At 42.6% G+C, this 21,467-nt stretch overlaps 1 protein-coding gene across 2 annotated transcripts in view; it reads right to left on the bottom strand.

The window, feature by feature from the left end:
• Positions 1 to 21,467, bottom strand: part of NGEF (neuronal guanine nucleotide exchange factor) — a 123,182-nt gene that overhangs the window by 59,822 nt on the left and 41,893 nt on the right. Inside the window, exon 3 of one of the 2 annotated variants that reach the window (XM_075268921.1) lies at positions 9,710 to 9,773. In XM_075268921.1, the coding sequence (XP_075125022.1) occupies positions 9,710 to 9,773 (64 nt within the window). Of the gene's footprint in view, positions 1 to 5,472; positions 5,983 to 9,709; positions 9,774 to 21,467 lie in introns of those variants that run through there. The other variant, XM_075268922.1, reaches the window with a different exon arrangement.

Here is a 21,467-nt window from a genome sequence, read left to right as displayed (position 1 = left end):
CACCATACAATAAAACCAGAAATAACAAATAACAATAAAAAATGTATGCATACATATAAATGAATAAATAAATACAAAAAGAAAGTGTCTATGAGAGCCCTAATATCATAGGACCAGATGACGCCAAAAACAGCCAATTCATTTGTAGCCTATTAATACAATCATAGATATTAGGGCTCTCATAGACACTTTCTTTTTGTATTTATTTATTCATTTATATGTATGCATACATTTTTTATTGTTATTTGTTATTTCTGGTTTTATTGTATGGTGGAATCTGATACGATCCTATCCCTTGTTCTCTTATTGTTTTATGATAATAGGTTACGTGTGTGTATTCTGATACGCTTGAAAAAGGGGGAATCCCCGAAACGCTGTTTTTAATTGCGTCGTGTAAAGAATTTTCAATAAAGTGCTTGTTTATTCTCATCTCATCTGGAGTAGTGCAGTGTCCATCTGTTTGGTTGAGTTCTTCTGACCAGTGTAGTAGTCACTGTATATGCGAGTTGAGTACTTTATGTGCTAATCACTACCAAAAATCCAATGTAGCCAGCACATTTAGTGCCCACAAAAAGGGGGCTGGTGATATACAAAAGGAAGCTTTGGCCATGTGCAGAAGGGGTATGAGCACATCCATAAAGTGGCTTTATACAAAAGTGTCCATGACATCCTGGATATCATATACTTATAGGGGTTGTCCAGGATAACAGTTAACAGCTGGGGAAGGCAAAAAAAACAAAAAACCCCGACATACTCACCTGTCCCTGGTGCTCTGGTGTCTCCCACCACGGTTCAGTTCTGCTGCTCTGGTGTTTTGTTTTGGCGGAGGTCCTCTCGGCACATGACTGCTGAGGCCAATGGAAAGGACATAAGATGTCACAAGTGACATGTGTGTGTGACGTCCTGGTTCTTTTACTAAGGTCGCCGATTGGCCTCAGTGGTCACGTATGGCAAAACAAGACACCAAAGCAGCAGGACCAGACTGCAGTAGGAGGCACCAGGGACAGGTGAGTATGTATGTTTTTGTTCACCTTCCCCAGCCTCATAAAAAAAAATTGTTATCCTGGAGAACCCCTTTAGAGTTGTCAAATATGATATATCCTCAAAAGATGCACTTTATAGCATTGGTGTGAACACCAACCTTACACCACATCTTCATCATCTCCAAAATATATCTCATGGTGCATTCTAGAGCGACCCCAGATGGGAACACCGGATATCAGACGCTATGATTGGATGGCAGAACACAGAAGATGGGTTGCATACAGCATCCCCTATGGCACACCGTAGGCTCAAATAGAGAATGGCGTAGATGTGTCCATTAGCCAGATTGAAAAAAAGGCTACAGTCGACATTTATTGATCCAGTGGAACCATCCTAGAATGAAACTATGCCATATAGCTGGATATAAGTGAACATACCCAAGTAATAAAGAAAATCCTTTTTATTAGACTTTTTGTTAAAGGAGAACTCTACCACAGATGGTGAGAATGCTGAAATTTCGCCTTCAAATTTGTAAATTGATACTTAAAGGAGCCGTAACCATTCACTTTACATACATGAGAAACATTATTTGGCCCAGTGGTTAGCACAGTTGCTTTGCGGTGCTGGCATTCTGGGTTTGCATCCGGTACTTACGTACATGGCGTTATTGTGGGTTTCTGCTCACACTTCAAAGACATACTGATATATGGCATTTAGATTGTGATGGCAATATCTGTGGAATATCTTCGTGCTATATAAATAAAGCTATTGTCATGGGAAGATCTAAAGTCAGTTATGCTGGAATCTGCGTCGGTGTCATTTTTACCAATGTGATGTAATGTTGCACAATTGTGTCTTAAGCGTTTGCATATTGCATTACGGAGATATTCTCATTGCTCTGCAAGGTTTCCAGTGGAGAATACTATCATAGGTAGCAAACTGGGTGCCAATGGATACGTAAGACACACCCAGAGGATTCTGTATGTCCCTGAATGTGGCAATGCCTTGTATTTTGGCTCTGATAAAATCTGCAGCTCTCTAGGACTAAAGGTCCCATGATGTCCTACTATTAGCTACCATTGAGCAGAACAGATGAAAATCCATTACACATTTTCCAGATGCTCCAAGACAATTAACACTAACACTGAAATGGTCCAGGGAAATTGTGGTTAGTGTAAATGAATGGAGAAGAGGAAGCACTTGAGTACTCTTGTTATTCCTATCGGCAGTTTTTACGCTTCTGACAATTAGGACTACATTTGATTCATCCGGACAGAAATGGAAACACTCTAGAGCTCTAGTGTTCTCCAATGGAGGCTTAACAAGTTGTAAGCACGTCACTTGGCAGCAGGTAGTAGCTGGCTCACACATGCTGCTCTTTTCTGGATGATCTCAGGCTGTCAATGGTCATGTAATCTACAGATTTACATGCATATCTTTAGGGGACGTTCAGATGGTCAGGATGGGTGAAGTTAAAGCTGCACTGTAAAAAACTGCAATGCTGTAAAGGAAAAAAAAAACAAAAACCTACACTCAAACTGCAGCTTTATCCAATGCAACTTTATTTGCACCCAACTTGAATGCTCCTGTAGAAATGAAGGTTTTCTATAGTTGCCAACAAAATTATAAAATATTTCGTCCTCTCTCTCAGCCTCACCCAGGCTTGCCCCTTTCATAGCCACATTGGGGCTTAATTTTACCCATATCCTGTCCCCTTTGTCCCTTCCTGCCCATTCCCAGGAGTATTTGCAACTACAAGTCTTTCCATGCTCCATGGTGTCTTTTCATCTATAGATAGCCTTGTTGTTGTATTTTTTTTAATAACTAATATCTTGGCGGACTTCAATCAGAAACAGTGCCCCTCGTGTCCATGGATTGCATCTGGTATTGCAGCTCATCATCACTGAAGTTAGGGGGGAAAATCGTTGGAAGATCCAACCCATATAAAGGACATATCTCCTGGCCCTGACCAAGTCAGAAGACCCATACTCCACATATCATTGTGATCTATGGTGCTAGGAGTCCATGCCACTGTCCCATACTGTATATAGCATAGTAAAGTATAGCCACAGCGAGGAAGCGGCTCCTACCATCCTGGATCACTAAGATGCTTGGAGGCCAGGTCTCTTGACTGGGTTTAGGTCATGATATCCAGTTGATACAGAACAAAACTTCCAGACTGTAATACTCTGTGTGCAGGGGGCCTAAAGGGTCAGAGTTGAAATATTACAAACATCCTTAGGGCAGGTGTGATATATTTGGAAACAATGTTTTCTAATCTTGAACACTTCAGACTACTCAAGACAAGACTTAGTCCACAAAAATGGCAATATCCACTGTGAATACTAAAAAAAGCAAAGTAAATAAAATGCAAATTCCCTTACGGACTAAGATATGCAAGGCATGGCATGCAATCCATTCAGAGCAAACACCACATCCCTCCCCCACCGTGACGATAATAGTGAACAAAACGTGCAAAAATATAATGTCAGCGCTAAAATCCAACAACCTTCACCATGACATTCTTGAAAGGCTACACCTGCTGGTTTTGTGGTTGTTTTTGATGCAGTTTTTGCGAAAAAGCCAGAAGGGCAATCCAAAGCAATAGGCCATAAAAGCTATGTCCACATGGGGAATTTATCAACCCATGTACGTCCATTTTCTGGGGTAGATGGGCGTCAATGAGGCACATCTTAGATGCAAAGCTCTTTTTTGCACCATAGTGTTTGTTTGTGAACGTGGGTGGAGAGAGATGTCCATTCTGGCACATGAGAGTGAACCTGATCTATTAAGAAAATGGAGCCTCAGTCAAATCATCGACTTCACTAGGACTGACATAGGAAACACCAATCTTTATTAATTCTCAACACCTAGTTCTCTCAATGTTGCCAAAACTGCCCAAAATGTATCCAACTATCAGCCAGGGCCGTAGCTTTAGGGTTGCAAAGGTAGCAGTTGGTATCAGGCCTTGGACCCTGAATATACTTCTACCATATAAAATATACCACTATTCTAAAAGGTCCAGGTTACGTAGGGGCCCCATCAGATTTTGCTTTGGGGCCCAGAAGCTTCAAGTTACTCCTCTGAGTTACACTTGAGCCGCAAACAGACCATGTTACCGATGAATTTGATGTCGTATGGCCTGTGAAGCAGAAGTGCTGCTTAGAGAGTGTGGCTGCCGTTTCAAACAGCTGATCTGTGGGGGTCCCAGGTGCGGGAACCTTCTGATCTTAAATGTGCTACCAGCATTTAATAAGTCCAGAACACACACCCCCCCCCCTTAAATATCACCCACTCTGCTTGGGCTGTACATGACAGTAGGTTAGATGCCGACAAGTCCCACTGCTGCAAGGTACCATGTGAATCTATCCTAAAGGAAAGACTTGTATGTCTCCTTCCAACTTGATCTACCTACTTCTCGATTTTGTCATTAAAAAAAAAACAAAAAAACCTGAAGGTGTGATTCCAGCCTAATGTATGTTTGCTGTTGACCTCATTTGGTTTACAGACCCCAACCGCATACAATTATCTTCAGCATAAACCATTATATGTATTTTACATGCTGTTCCATTTTCTGGTTACATTGTTATTTCACGGAGAGCGACACATTGCCTAAAATTAGGGATTACAGTATTAGCAGCCAACTGGGACAGATCTATATTTGAGCACAGAAATAAACAGTGTTCGCTTGTGCACGCTTGTTTGATGTACACACTTACATGCTCACCATTAATACAGCATACACCATGCAAGTCACTCTGCCAAACCGATACACATCTCATACATATGTCTTTATATAGTCGCCTCCCACACACTCGCATTTTACAGTCTGTCCGAACATAATGCCCATAGCTGTTTCAATAATCAGTCTTTGATGCGGTTCCCAAAAGGTCCTTTGTATAAAAAAAATACAGCTTAGTCAATATGGGCTTCTATGTGTATCATGCCATTTATAGCCGTGGGTTATTATGTGTCACAGTGCATGTAGGTGTACGTAGACTCGCACGATATAAAGCACAAATGTGAACAGACATGTAAAAAGATTCCTTTACACCCACCGGGACCTATAGATACGAAATGTGATGTGGTTATATAAAATGACACACATACTTATGTACTCACTTACACCCACCGCCAAACTACCCACATTCTTCCACATGGTGAACACTAATGTCTTCTGCAAGGGATCTGCCATAAAGTAACACACACCTGTCTAATCCACATGCATACTTCTGTGCACCTAGGGGTGTGGAGACATACCTGTCAAGCACCTGCCGAAAACAAGTGACATGGGGACAGGCGTGTGGAGGTAACGGACAAAACACATGCGTTAACGGACAACCATGGCCATGGCGAAGGATGTGCATTATTACACACACAAACATCTACACATGTTGTCGCACACTCTCATGACTGTCAGCAGTTTGTACGCTTTCTATATTTAGCCGTCAGTATCGTACGTTCACCTCCCAACCCTGTCTCTCTCACCCTTCGATGGGATCTTCCTCGCATGGGCTTGGAGGGTCACAAGTAAGTACATCCCCCTCCTCGGACACTGCCTGAGGCTCCATGCTGCACTCTCTCAGACAGTCAGAAGTGTGCTGAGAGTGCAGGGACACTGCCTGCCAGCCAGAGACTGCACTCCGAGTAGTTACCAGGGAAACCAGAAGGAAAAGACTCTATGGATGGAGGGATGGGGGGGTCTCTCCGCAACACTAAGTGGAGAATAGAAGGAAAAAGAAAGATAGCGAAAGGAGGAATAGATACAAAAGACAGAAATGGGATGTCTGGGGTGAGGGGAGGAAGGAATGAATAGAGAATGCCAAAATCAGGGTGCGAGAGGAGAGGAGGAGGAAAGAGAGGGAGTGAGTGAGCGGCTTCTAGGAGGAGGGAGCACAACAGAATAGGTGTTTAGAGAGCAGACAGAAATAGACGATACAACAATGCCAGGGAACAGGAAAGGGCCCTATTTCCAAGGATCTTCCAAGGGGCTTCGCTTGCAAGTTGAAGGATGGATTTGTGACCCGCTAACCTATTTACTGCCACGGCAGGGACTGAAGGCTTGCTAAAAATTGGGAAGAGAGACAGGTGGATGGAGCAGAGGAGGAGGGGGCTGACTGGGAGACAAAAATCTGCTGCACAAGTTGGTACGCTGGTCATTAACAAGACTACTACCAGTAAGGCTGCGTTTACACCATGCTTCTTTTTCTGTTTACTGCATGCAGTTTTTAATTGCAGTTATAAATAGAATATTTCTTATAGGCCAGTAATCAGAGGGTTTACACTAAATGCCTGTTACACTACAGGTGCCATCTATAGTAACGTGTGCTAGGCATTACTGCAATTAAAAACTGCATGCAGTTCTCAGTAAAAAGCAGCATGTAAACACAGTCTAAGTGCACTAGAAAGCTGCCGTTAGTTTGTGTTTTCACAGGAGAGGTTTAGTGCAATGTCTCCTGAGCGAGGGTAAATATAAGCGGCCGTACACAGAAGATATTACACTGCTGTCACTTGTCAGGAATGAACGTTCATTGATCGTATATACAGATAAGTGTTCCGAATATACGAACAACAAGGAAGGTTCTGATGAATGTTCATTTACCCCAAAGACATGACCTTAGCAGGACTAAATTCTAACAATATAAAGGAGATGATGTCAAGTTTATTAAACAGTTCTATGAAAAAGGAAGGTTTTATTAAAAACACTTGAAGTTAAAATAAAAAAAATCATTAAGATTTATAATTTACGCAGAAATACACATTTCAATACAAAACGAATGTTTGTTCCACCCATTGAGGTTTCCAACCAGTCCATGTTTTGAAAGCTATATGGCCAAAATACACAAATAGCCCACTGGTCTAGCCCATACATAAATGATCACAGCTGACAGATGGCTAAAAAAATCTAACACAACTGATTTTGGTTGTGACCAACGTTAGTTGATGGTCGGCTGAATGGAATGAATGTTTGTAGGTTTATGAACAAACAATCGTTCACCGAACCTTCAGCAGCCTAAAATCTAAGGTGTATGGCCAGCTTGACATGTAGCAGATTTGTTGCAGAAATTTCTGCGAATGAAAATTAGTTAAAAAAATAAATAAAAATCAGCATGTTAATTTTAGCTGCAGAGTCCCACCATTTTCCCTAAATATTTAATAGAGGAAGAAAAAAATGCAGAACAGTAAAAAGAAAAGCTGCATTTTTTTCTGCAGCATTTTTTCCATAGTGTTTCACTAAGGGGAGCAGCACACGACCATGTTTCACCCGTGAAACTCAGTCTGTGTTAGGGCCTGTGCACACAGAGTAAACGCGCGCTCATTTTTGCATAATACACGTGTAAAGAATACACGTGTCAAAAACAGACTCCCATTGACTTCAATGAAATTTTTTACACGTGTAAAAAACGCGCAAAAAAGCGCGTTTTTTTGCACTTTTTTTTTACAAGTGTAAAAGATGCCATTGAAGTCAATAGGAATCTGATTTTTACACATGTATTCTTTATACGTATATTATGCAAAAATGAACGCGCATTTACTCCGTGTGCACAGGCCCTTAGGGTTGGTTCACATCTGCTTTTGGAGACCCCCTGAACAGAATACAAACACAATTGCAAGCGCTGTGCTGTAAAAGCACACGGACCCCATCAAGCGGACAGGAAAGTAGATTGGGAACTACTTTCCTGTTCACACGATCCCTGCAGAGATCTGGTGGTAAGCGCACGGACCCCATTATTGTCTATGGGGTCTGTGTGTTTTTACAGCACAGCGCTTTGCACTTGCCTTTGGTATTCTGTTTGGAGGGTCCCCATGCGGATTCCCCCGGACGGAATCCAAACGCTGATGTGAACAAGGGCTTAGCTAGATTTACCAGCTTGACCTTCATGCTGGGAGCAGTACCCCTAGTCGTATAGTTATCTATGATGCTAGGAGTCCCTGCCTCCCATACCAATTACAGTATAGGACAGTATGTCGCTGGGAGGCAGGGACTATACGACTATCATAGATATCTATACTACTACGAGTCCCGCTCCCAGCATTAAGGTCAGGCCAGTAAATCTGACAAATACATGAACCGAGCTTCACGGGTGAAACTCATTCATGTTAATTAAGACTAAGGCCTTATGACCATGACAGTGTTAAAAACTGATGTTAATGTCCATTTTGATGGCTGTTTTGGATTTGTTCCATTTTTCCCTTTTTGATGGCTGAGTGTCATTCATTTTGTATGAGATTTTAACTGCGAGACAAAAAAAAAAAAAAAAAATGGATGAATTTCATTGGTCTTTCTTTGACCCGATCCACTGATCTGTTTTTATCGGTCGTAAAATGCACGTCAGTCTGTTTTACCTCCATATAAAACCGGATCTATTGTTTTCTATGGAATCCTTGTGTCTGTGAAAAAAGATAGTGCTCTAAGGCTGGGTTCATGCCGGTGAAGTGCACACAGAGTTTTCTGGTATCCCGTCACGGCATACCACTCCAGATTAGGCACAAATTAATGCGCTTAGTCGGGAGGGAGTGTCGCGCTGCGGATTCTGTGGCTGAATCAGCTGCGGAATACGCGTCAAGAAAGGGAAGGTCGCTTCTTTTTTTCCGCGAGTGGGAACAAAATCAGAACCAAAAACCCCATGTGAACCCAGCTTAAGATCTCATGCACATGACCGAGTGTTCTTTCAATTTGGAAGCAAGTTTGCAGGAGAATGCAGTCGAATGACACTTGAAGTAGCATCCGAGTGCATCCTGTGATGCATTCACATCTATGGAGGCTTCTGATTCGATTTGTAGGACTTGCTCTATAAACATCCGTGTTATCGTAATACAATGGGGTGGAAAGATGTACACCCCCGTTTTTCGAATTGGTATTTCTGAATTAGCCGATACAGTTACCAAAAATGAGGGACTGCCCTGGTCCATTCAGGGCAATGATGTATATAGTATCTGAAGACCCCCTTAGACTTTTATCTTTGGGGTCATATAAAGGCAATTGTCTATGCTGTGAAGATAAGAGATGTGCAGCACCTGAAACAACAGATACTAGAAGCCTGTGCTAGCATTTCTTCTGTGGTGTTGCTATCAGTGTGTCAAGAGTGGGAGAAGAGGGTTGCATTGACAATCCAACACAATGAACACTTTGAACACATTTTATAAGTTTTTCTTGTAGAATTCTCAATAAGTTTGATGTGTCACATGACCCTCTTCCCTTTGAAAAAACTAAAGTTGGATCCAAAATGGCCGAGTTCAAAATGGACACCATGATCGCTACCTGTCTCCCCTCCCATATGCTAATGTGCCATAAACAGAAAGTTGATATCACCAACCATTCCCATTTTATTTAGGTGTATCCATATAAATGGCCCACCCTGTAGATTAGTAGAAGGCACACACACTGGCGTGAGATGGGTCTAAATTATCAAGAGGCTCCAGCCATCTTTTCTGGTATGATTAATAATAAATACTTCCCCATTCCTAGCACTGTTGAGCAAATATTCACAGAAAGTGGCAGAATGGAGGATGTGGTCTACCTCAGGCATAAGGAATGGCCATGCCCCAAACATGCACCGCATTATTACTCAACTATGCCAGAAAACTGATATAGATAGGCTGATAAATTTCCCCTACTGTTTTAAAAAGTTTCTCATTGACAACAATGTTTTATTTTAGGACAGGATTGTGATGTGCGACTTCTATTATTTTGGATTGTCTGGTTTGCAGGGAGATGCCATACCTGTATTTAGATGAAGGGTTTCCTGGTGTGAGACGATTTCTAGGCTCCCGGGATCCCTGTTGTCCTGTAAGAAAGGGAAATTTACCATTATTTATCACAGATGAACCTACAGACTATAGAGACATGAACAATACACACACATAGACACATAACTGGAAGCTCCAGAGGAAACCCTGATACTTTACTTTTTGGTAGAGTTGGAAGGGACCTCAAGGGCCATCGGGTCCAACCCCCTGTGAGTGCAGGTTTTCCTAAATCATCCCAGCTATATGTATATCCAGATTCCACTTGAAGATTTCCATTGATGGAGTGCCCACCACCTCCCGTGGCAGCCTATTCCTCTCTCTCACTACCCTCACTGTCAGAAAGTTTTTCCTAATGTCTAATCTGTATCTCTTTCCCTTTAGTTTCATCCCATTGCTTCTTGTACTTCCTTGTGCTAATGAGAATAGGGTAGATCCCTCTGCACTGTGACTACCTTTCAGATATTTGTAGACTGCTATTAAATCTCCCCTCAGCCTTCTCTTCTGCAAACTAAACAATCCCAATTCTTTTAGCCGCTCCTCATAGGACATGGTTTGCAGACCTTCCACCATTTTGGTTGCTCTTCTCTGGACTTGCTCCAATATATCGATGTCTTTCTTGAATTGAGGCGCCCAGAACTGTACACAGTATTCCAGGTGTGGTCTGACCAGGGAAGAGTACAGCGGAATAATGACCTCTCTCAAACTAGATTCAATGCTTGTCTTAGTACATCCCAGAATTTTATTAGCATTTTTTGCAGCAGCACCGCACTGTTGGCTCATGTTGAATTTGTGATCTACTATTATGCCCAAGTCCTTTTCCCCTATGCTATCACTTAGTTCTATTCCTCCTATACTATATATGTTTTTTACATTTCTGTTACCCAGATGTAGAACTTTGCATTTGTCCCTGTTAAATACCATTTTGTTGGCCTCAGCCCATTGTTCCAGTGTGTCTAAGTCCTTTTGAATACACTCTCTCTCCTCTCTAGTGTTGGCTATTCCTCCTATCTTCGTATCATCTGCAAATTTTATGAGTTCCCCAATAATTCCATACTATGTGCCATATACAATACCAGTGTCTAAATATTTAGCAGAGAGGTCCTTGCCAGGCGCTCTGGCACAGCGCCTGGGGTATCTGCCACCTCTGCACCCACTATGGACACGTCCTGCACACACAACTGGACACAATTCTTATATTGGTTTCTATAAGATGATAATAAGAGTTCACTGCAAAATAAAATATGTATCTCACGTAGAATGCAAGTCATCTCGCCTCACATGCTTTTGCTTTAGGCTACCTTATAGCTCTCTGTACTTGGCTGACAATACTTCAGTCATGAGAAAAGCACTGAGGATATAGGAGTACTGAACGTTTAACCCTTTCCTAGCATTTCACCGGTAAACATATAATATCCATTGTCAAGATGCAAGGATAACCGTAGTTGTACACTGGGCCATTTTAACACATAGATGGGTCCAGTGCTAAGGTTTCAAAAATGGGATTCCCCATCAGCACCACTTAGATATACCTGACCCACACAAATTAGTATAATGCCCCTTAGTGGTCTTCACACAGTTTAATGCCTCCTTAGTGGCTCCATACAATATAATGCTTCTCAGCGGCCCAACACACAAATGCCCCTGTAGTGGCATAACATGATAACCTGCTCCAGTGGCCCCTCAGACATTATATTAAATTATAATGCCCCCCTCCAGTTTCCCCTACAGTTCCATGTCCCCAGATGGGAAAAATATTTGTATATGTTTGTATAGCGTGCATTTTTGGACGCAGGGACACGTAATATGTATGTGTTCTACATTATTTATTTATTTCTATTACATTGTAATGTGTTGAAAAATCCCTATACCTAACTATGTATATCACAGGCTGCCTAGAATAGTATAGAAGTATTGTAATAACAATCCGGGATCCTTCAATAGTCTCTTAGCTGTCATGTTAATGGATCGCCGCTCCTGGATCTCATTCTAGGGGATAGCGATCCACTATAAAATTGGAACATGGTGGCTAGAAGGGTTAATGTCTGTGATCACTGCAGGCATTGCTGCTAAGTCTCCGGTGTATAATACAGTAGACAACAGTGGAAATGGAAGTGGTCCCCATATTTTAAGACTCAGTATCCACAGTAATGGTAAAGTCTCCATTACACATAATTCTCAATAATCCATCATAAATGTGATATAAATGTAAATAAGTGATGTCCATCAGAATCAATGAATGCAAAAGGACCAATGTATATACCAATGTATATAAGATAAATTACCAACCAAGGCAGTAACTGGTCAGAAACGTAGAGATAGCTGTGACCTCAGCCTCGCAACTCATTGTGTGTTCACCCAAAGCTTCTTCAGGGGGCTGTGTCCTAGCAATGGTCCGTGAACCTTGGACAGCACAGAGATAACATCTGCGTGTTGTCTTTTCACAGTCTCATTCACTTGCATGGGCTTGTTTGGTTTTCATGCCCTGTTGAATTCAATGAGAAGAACTACATGCCAGTGTAACTATCATATTTTTGTATGTGGTTATAAAATGTAGTCAACCGTAGAGACAGGACAATGGTTAAAGATGACATCGGCAATACTGCAAAAAAAAAAATAAATCCCCCCCAAAACTGCTCATATGAACAAGTGGTTTGCACATTATTTTACATTGCACTAGTGTTGCTGCAATCCTGACATGAGAAAAAGCAATGCTACTATCCTACACAATGTGTCCTTCATCCTGCATTACAGAACTGATTTACAGTTTTTGTAGTGTTTTCCTTATTTTCCACTGGCCAGTAGGAAAATTTTGAGCTCTCATTACGCAATAGGGTAAATTTATGTAACTGTATAAGACATGTATACATTTTTTTCCTGCAATGGCTGTGCTGTAATGCGCAGGATAAAAGCAGTTTTTCTTGTGTATGATTTGTTTATAATACTAGCGGTGTACTAGTTTAGCAAAAAGCCCCATATGGGTCCTATAAAGTATACCGTAAACTGCAGGCAAGGCTATGAAGCAAAAAAATACACCAGAACTCACATAAAACCCCATATAATGCACATACAGAACACCATGCAGTATTCCGTCCTGTGCCATGATTTTTGTTTTATAAATGATAAAACTCAATAAAAATAACTGTTATAAAAAGATAAAGAACTGCTCAGAACCTCACAAGTGCAGTTTGTGTTTCCATATAGAGTCTTGTATTGTACTATTGGCCTTAGTACAAGTGCAACGGTACAAAAGGAAGCATTATAGTATTAGCATTGACCATTCTGGCTCATGACTTGGCTTATCAATTCTTTAGTATTGAGTCAAGCTGTGGTCGATATGTGTTGCTGTTTTGCACATTGTACACTGTGTTGCTATTTGTACACATTGTGCACTTCACTGAATCATCCGCCACTGGCTTGATAATCATACAAGCTGGGATCAACAGCACAGGCCTTTGGATTTTGGCCTGTTTTGACTAGCATGACCAATCCTAGATTGGAAGGTACCCCGCGTGGTACATTTTGTTGAATCCAACCACGCAATATATGGATATTCAGTATATAAATACCTATAACATACAGTACCTAATGATAAACTTACTGAGACAAGGGGCCAAACAATGTCCTCCAGGTCTGTCCAGCCAGAGAAATGGAAAAAAAAGCTATCAAAATTCTGATTTATATCTCCCTAGTCATACCAAGGAAAATGGCAACTCATCCTGCAAAAAACAAGCCCTAAGACAGTTCCATTAATGGAAAAAAAAATAGGGAATGCTGACCGAAAAACTATAGATTTTGGTTTTTTAAAGTATTTTTATTGTATAAAAATAGTAAAACATAAAAATTGGACTGCATTATAGAATCAAGATAACATATATTATTGATGTTGCATAGTGAATGGTGTAGAATTGGAAATGCAAAAATAAAATAAAAGAATTAATAAGAGTTAATGAAAATGAGGTCAATGAAAATAGATCTCACCCTGCAAAAAAAAATAAGCCCTCGTATGCATTGGACGCAATGGAAAGAAAACTGCTTGCACATTAAGGCTTAAAATAGCCTGTTCGCTAAGGGGTTAAATGAAGCTATACAATTCATATTAAGATATGCCAGGGTTCCACTTCTTCTGGGATGCCCCTTATTATTAAGGAATGATGTATCCCAACATAAATGGCAAATTACCAGTGCAAATATGTAAGATGTAAATCCATAAGCAGAGAGAAGAGCCAGTCACTGCATCTCTTCCATTTACGTGGCTGCTTGTAACCTTTTCCAGGCCGACATCCTCATAATCGCCATTTTATCTACTAGGCACTGTTTTAAACATTTTACTGGGACAAGGAATGAAATATTTTTCCTTAATCCCCAGGGACATGGAAACTTTCTTCATCTAAACACTTACAGGGAGTGTAATATATTCCTGTTCAGCCATTGCTCTATGACATACATGATAAATTTCTGTTAACCCTTTCAGTTCTAGTCGTGTCATTTACTGAGATAACTAATGCCCTGAAGATAATCTACAAGGTCATGAGAAGACTTTGCTGTCATTTGGGTTGATTTTTTTTTAACAAGGTCAGATCAGAGGTTTAGGAATACATTCCCCGAACGGATTACCGACGCAGATGTGAACGAGGCCTAAGATGTGGCCAAATGAATGTGGCCAAGATCCCTCCCTCTTGTGGCAGCCAATGACAGATTAATATTGCAGGTATTATATCTGCCTGAAAGTGGCTGCCGCTTTGTATTTACCACACCTACAATAAGGAGAGACCATGATTTATGGAGCAATGACACCAATAATAATAAATCATATTTTATTTATAAAATTCATATAAATAACAAAATGGATTAACTACAATGGACAGAAAGCACAGAGAAACAGCACCTTGTTATTGATATGAATTTATAATACATATGAAATGTTGTATTATTATTGGTGGTATTGATCTAGAAATAAAAGTCTTTCCTTATTGTAGGTGCAAAATCTGTACCAGGCCCCCAACTATAATGTATCGTTTATAGCATATGTCTCTTTGTATTGGAAAGGGACACCACATGGGTCACTTAAACCTCCTGGGCCCGGGTGCGATCACTTCTTCTGTACCACCTTCAAATTACACCCATGGTTTGGTTTCCCTTCGGATTTGTACTCACACACTATGAGAATAGCAATAGTAAGAAGAATCTTATTCTTGACCGTGGCATTCACCATTACAATGTCACATCCTTGAGTAGTTATTTGCTGCAACTGCTACATACAAACCCTGCAAACTATAAAAAAAAAAAAAAAAATCACTAAACCTGTAACATAAAATGTATTAATAAAAAAAACAACTACTTAGAACACTGAAAAATCTACAGAAATGCGTAACAGAGGGGAAAATAGGAATTGGTTGGTAAGGGTAAGGCATTCACCAGCATACATCAGCCAGCATCATCTAGCCTAAAAGACTGTACTGTTATTAAAATGTGCTCACCCCGATCAGTCATAACAATAAACCTATCTACCTAATACTTTGTAGGTCCCACTTTTTCCACCAAACAGTTCAGGCACAGAGCACCGAGGCATACAGTCGACAAGACCTTTCAAGGTTTCCTGTGGTATCTGGCACCAAGAAATTAGCAGCATATGTTTTACTTCCTTTCAGTTGGGGCCTCCATGGATCAGACTGTTTTTCAAGTACGTCTCACTGTCATGTTCCTCAAACCATTCTTAAAAAGTATCTATGGTGTGTCAGGATGCATTATTCTGCTGAAAGTTGTTCACTGCGATTAGGGAATATTGTTTCCATGAAGACATATACCGAATTGTAGGAAGGTGGAATGTGTAAAAAAGTATAACACATACTAAATATAGGAAGTAAAATTTTCCAGCAATACATTGTCCAGAGCATGACACACTGCTTCTTCTGTCTTTACTGGAGTGCTCTGAATTGATCTTTGGCATGTTACTGGAAATCTGCTTCTCTTCTGATTTTGGCTCTGATGTTACTTCTTGGAACTGACCTTGTGGCTGTTTCTGGTGAACGTGTCATCTTTAAGAACTGACCGTTGATTTGCTGCCAAATATACCCCACCATGCTGACAGGTGCCATTGTATGTTTTAGCTTTAATGGTTTTAATTTAATATTCCTACAACTAGTGAAGCTTTTACCTCACTGTATATGAAATGGCTATATACCACTTGATTCAAGGCAACTGATAAATCATGACCTGGGTTGAATGATATAAAATATACAAATAGGATTTTTACTTTCAAGCCAGTACAAAAACAAAAGCCAAGCCAATGTAAAGATTCTTGTCCACTACAACTTTTTTTCCCTTTCAAATAAATCAGAAGTGTACAGGTTCTCTATACAATGAAGAAGAATAATAAAGCTTATTAGTACATTCCCCACACTGGATAATCATTATTACTAACATACGCCTGGGTCCCCTAGAGCCCTATTCATTACCTATGCAGAGGGCAACTAAAACTCTCATTCCTCTGCTTTCTCTGCTGACGCTCCGACTCTCAGTCACATTACGGGAATGTATATTAATAGTAAAGCTTATTCAGTGCAATGAATGCACTGGTACACTTTATTATTCCCTAGATGACCCCTTTAAGATTCACATCACATTCGGACTATACACCAGCAATTTCTTCCAGCCTATACATCTAACATGCCGTAGGCTATAGTTAAATGAATGCCTAAAAGTGTTTATATGGCATATATTTAGCTTATCCCAAAGGTCCAACTTTCTTGGACTTAGGATAGGTCATAAATTGAAGATCAGAGGGAGTCGCAGACCCCTGCAGATCAGCTAAGCCCCAGAAACTCTTTTAATACTGCACTTAGTGCCCAAATGTCCTTTGAGCCCAAACATAAATATATCAAGTCTTTCTCATAGTAAAACTACAGTATCTCTGTCTTATGGAGAATCTATTTTCCCCCCAAAAAATGTCCTTTCTGAAGAATTTCTATTATAGTTTATGAGCACGAGTTACAATCTATTCTCTTACTTCTTCATCAAGAATCTCTTGCTTTCATTCTTATATTCTTATATTATATTCTTATATTATCTTATATTCTTATATTATATTTCATTCTTATATTCTGAGAAGGTCAACATGATGTTAAAGGGAGCGTCCTCTATTGGATGTCTTGACTGAGACTCTGTCTTCCTAATTACATCATGGAAGATAGACTTGCACATTCTCAGTGAGCGCCCTCTATTGGTGTGCATTCTTGAGGCACTGGCTTCCTAATTACATCATGGAAGTCAGATTTGCATATTCTTCCCATGTTCCTTTGCACAGTGGAGCGCTCATGGCTTAATAAGACTCCACACACCTAAATGGTGGTTCTCTCCCTATGGAGTGACGATATCCCCTCAACCCTTTCATTCTTATGTAAGTGATATGATTGTGAGTTTGACCTTTATAGCTTATGTGAGGTATAGACCTGTATGGAAGAGTTAAAATCGAGGAACAGTAGCAGAAAGCCTTCTGCCGACAAGATTTCTATAAACTCTTCATATGTAAGCATAGGAGATTTACAGTGACACCCTCCACACTAAATAACAGATTCACAGAGCAGTATGCGCAGAACTGACAAGTGTTCCTAACAATGCTATGGCTGAATCTCCAACACAGAAACCTCCTGGAGAAAATCATTATGAATTATTGCATGAAGTGGGGGCAGGGCGGGTACATTGTTGATTGTCTATATTGCGCATCAGAAACATATTTTACTGTTTGGAAAAGGTAAAGTGTCTGCTGATTTACAAGCAAATATTCTACATTTTGTTGCAAATTCACTTCTAGCACAGTCACCTACTTGGCAGGCAAGATGTAGTCCTGCCACTGCTGAACCAGACATAAATCAGTATATATGTCAGGCTTTTCTGTGATATGGCATCTTCACTGCATAATGTCACAGTGAAAATTGTATATTTTTATACATTTGTGCATTCTACATCTTTCAAGCTCTCATTTCTTTCCGCTTGGGGTGCCTGGAAAACGTTAGCTGAAAACTGATTGGTGGAAAAACTCATTATGCCTATAACAAAATAGGTAAACTTTCAATACTTCTTATGGTCATGGTCATTCTAAGTCTTATATTTAACATTATTTAATAGAGATGAGCGAACACTAAAATGTTCGAGGTTCGAAATTCGATTCGAACAGCCGCTCAATGTTCGTGTGTTCGAACGGGTTTCGAACCCCATTATAGTCTATGGGGAACAGATACTCGTTAAGGGGGAAACCCAAATCCGTGTCTGGAGGGTCACCAAGTCCACTATGGCACCCCAGGAAATGATGCCAACACCTCTGGAATGACACTGGGACAGCAGGGGAAGCATGTCTGGGGGCATCTAACACACCAAAGACCCTCTATTACCCCAACATCACAGCCTAACAACTACACACTTTACACACTCAATACCACCTCTCTGACAGTAGGAAAACACCTTGAAACATGTGTATTTGGCACTTGCAGTGAGGAGAGCTTGTCACCAGCAGTGAATTTGGCCCTTGTAGTAAGTTGAGGTTGGCACCAACATTTGTTTTGAAAATCAGGGTGGATTGAGCCTCTAACCAGCAGAGTTTGGGCAAATTCATGGTGGAGGGAGCCTCTAAACAGCCCAGTTTGGGCAAATTCATGGTGGAGGGAGCCTCTAAAAACCCCAGTTTGGACCAATTCATGGTGGAGGGAGCCTCTAAAAACCCCAGTTTGGACCAATTCATGGTGGAGGGAGCCTCTAAAAACCCCAGTTTGGACCAATTCATGATGGAGGGAGCCTCTAAACAGCCCAGTTTGGGCAAATTCATGGTGGAGGGAGCCTCTAAAAACCCCCAGTTTGGACCAATTCATGGTGGAGGGAGCCTCTAAAAACCCCAGTTTGGACCAATTCATGGTGGAGGGAGCCTCTAAACAGCTCAGTTTGGGCAAATTCATGGTGGAGGGAGCCTCTAAACAGCCCAGTTTGGGCAAATTCATGGTGGAGGGAGCCTCTAACCAGCCCAGTTTGGACCAATTCATGGTGGAGGGAGCCTCTAAAAACCCCAGTTTGGACCAATTCATGGTGGAGGGAGCCTCTAAACAGCCCAGTTTGGACCAATTCATGGTGGAGGGAGCCTCTAAAAACCCCAGTTTGGACCAATTCATGGTGGAGGGAGCCTCTAAACAGCCCAGTTTGGACCAATTCATGGTGGAGGGAGCCTCTAACCAGCAGAGTTGGTGGAAATCAGGGTGGAGGGAGCCTCTAACCAGCAGAGTTGTGGGAAAGCAGGGTGGAGGGAGCCTCTAACCAGCAGAGTTGGTGGAAATCAGGGTGGAGGGAGCCTCTAACCAGCAGAGTTGTGGGAAAGCAGGGTGGAGGGAGCCTCTAACCAGCAGAGTTGTGGGAAAGCAGGGTGGAGGGAGCCTCTAACCAGCAGAGTTGTGGGAAAGCAGGGTGGAGGGAGCCTCTAACCAGCAGAGTTGGTGGAAATCAGGGTGGAGGGAGCCTCTAACCAGCAGAGTTGGGGGAAATCAGGGTGGAGGGAGCCTAGTATTAGCAGAATTGTGCAACGCTTATGGTGGATGAGTATGAGGATGCGGAGGAATTGGAGAGGTTGAGTACAGACATGGAGTTTCATGTTGGGGTGCTTTACACAGGTGGGCACAAAAATGAAGGCTCTATCCAGTGGTGGTTCATTTTTATCAAAGTGAGCCGGTCGGCACTCTCAGCTGACAGACGGGTGCGCTTGTCAGTGATGATGCCACCGGCTGCACTGAACACCCTCTCAGATAGGACGCTGGCGGCAGGACAGGACAGCACCTCCAAGGCATATAGGGCAAGTTCAAGCCACAGGTCCAACTTTGACACCCAATACGTGTAGGGCGCAGAGGGGTCGGAGAGGACAGGGCTGTGGTCGGAAAGGTATTCCCGCAACATGCGCCTATACTTCTCACGCCTGGTGACACTAGGACCCTCCGTGGCGGCACTTTGGCGAGGGGGTGCCATCAAGGTGTCCCAGACCTTAGACAGTGTGCCCCTCGTTTGTGTGGACCGGTGAGAACTTGGTTGGCTACTGGAGGAACTGCCCTCCCTGCCGCCAACGTCACATGCTGGAAACATCTCCATCATATTCTGCACCAATTGCCTGTGGCAAGCATTGATGCGATTGGCCCTCCCCTCTACCGGAATAAAAGACGAGATGTTGTTTTTATACCGGGGGTCAAGGATAGCAAAGATCCAGTACTGGTTGTCCTCCATGATTTTGACAATACGCTTGTCGGTTGTAAAGCACCCCAACATGAACTCAGCCATGTCTGCCACAGTGTTAGTTGGCATGACTCCTCTGGCCCCACCGGAAAGTTCAATCTCCATTTCCTCCTCATCCTCCATGTCTACCCATCCGCGCTGCAACAATGGGACGATTCGAAGTTGCCCGGAAGCCTCCTGTATCACCATCACATCATCGGACAACTCTTCTTCCTCCTCCTCCTCCTCCTCCTCCTCCATTAAACGCAGTGAAGCGGACAGATGTGTGGACCTACTCTCCAGCTGTGACGGATCGGATGCTATCCCTAACTCCTCTGTGTGATCTGAGTTATCCCTGATGTCAATCAGGGATTCTCTCAGAACACACAAGAGCGGGATTGTAAGGCTCACCATCGCATCCTCAGAGCTCACCCTCCTTGTGGACTCCTCAAAGACCCGTAGGATGTCACAAAGGTCTCTCATCCATGGCCACTCATGGATGTGAAACTGAGGCAGCTGACTTTGTGGCACCCTAGGGTTTTGTAGCTGGTATTCCATCAAAGGTCTCTGCTGCTCAACCACTCTATTCAACATCTGAAACGTTGAGTTCCAGCGTGTGGGGACGTCGCACAAAAGCCGGTGTTGTGGCACATGCAGGCGTTGCTGGAGAGATTTTAAGCTAGCAGCGGCTACTGTCGACTTGCGAAAGTGGGCGCACATGCGCCGCACTTTCACCAGTAGCTCTGGAACATTGGGGTAGCTCTTTAGGAAACGTTGCACCACTAGGTTGAAGACGTGGGCCAGGCATGGAACATGTTGGAGTCCGGAAAGCTCCAGAGCTGCTACCAGGTTCCGGCCGTTATCACAAACGACCATGCCTGGGCCCAGGTGCAGCGGCTCAAACCATATTGCCGTCTCATCGAGGAGGGCATCCCTCACCTCGGAGGCAGTGTGCTGTCTGTCCCCCAAGCTGATCAGCTTCAGCACAGCCTGCTGACGTCTACCAACGCCAGTGCTGCAACGTTTCCAACTCGTAGCTGGGGTCAATCTAACAGCGGAGGAGGAGGCGGTGGCGGAGGAGGAGGCGGTGGCGGAGGAGGAGGCGGTAGAGGAGGAGGAGGAGGGGGGTGTTCTTCTCGTGTCCCTGCCAGGAATGTTAGGCGGGGAGACGAGGTACACCGGGCCAGTTTGGGAAGCAGTCCCAGCCTCAACTACATTCACCCAGTGTGCCGTCAGTGAAATGTAGCGTCCCTGTCCGCATGCACTTGTCCACGCGTCGGTGGTCAAGTGGACCTTCGTGCAAAGCGCGGAACTAAGGGCCCGCCTGATGTTGAGTGACACGTGCTGGTGCAAGGCGGGGACGGCACACCGGGAGAAGTAGTGACGGCTAGGGACGGCATAGCGAGGTGCCGCAGTTGCCATCAGGTCCAGGAAGGCGGGAGTTTCAACAAGCCGGAACGCCAACATCTCCTGGGCCAGCAGTTTAGCGATGTTGG

The sequence above is a fragment of the Leptodactylus fuscus genome, chromosome 3, assembly GCF_031893055.1.
Source record: "Leptodactylus fuscus isolate aLepFus1 chromosome 3, aLepFus1.hap2, whole genome shotgun sequence".
In the NCBI taxonomy this organism is placed as follows: Eukaryota; Metazoa; Chordata; class Amphibia; order Anura; family Leptodactylidae; genus Leptodactylus; species Leptodactylus fuscus.
Note: the sequence above shows the minus strand (reverse complement) of the source record. Positions and strands in the feature narration are given on the sequence as shown.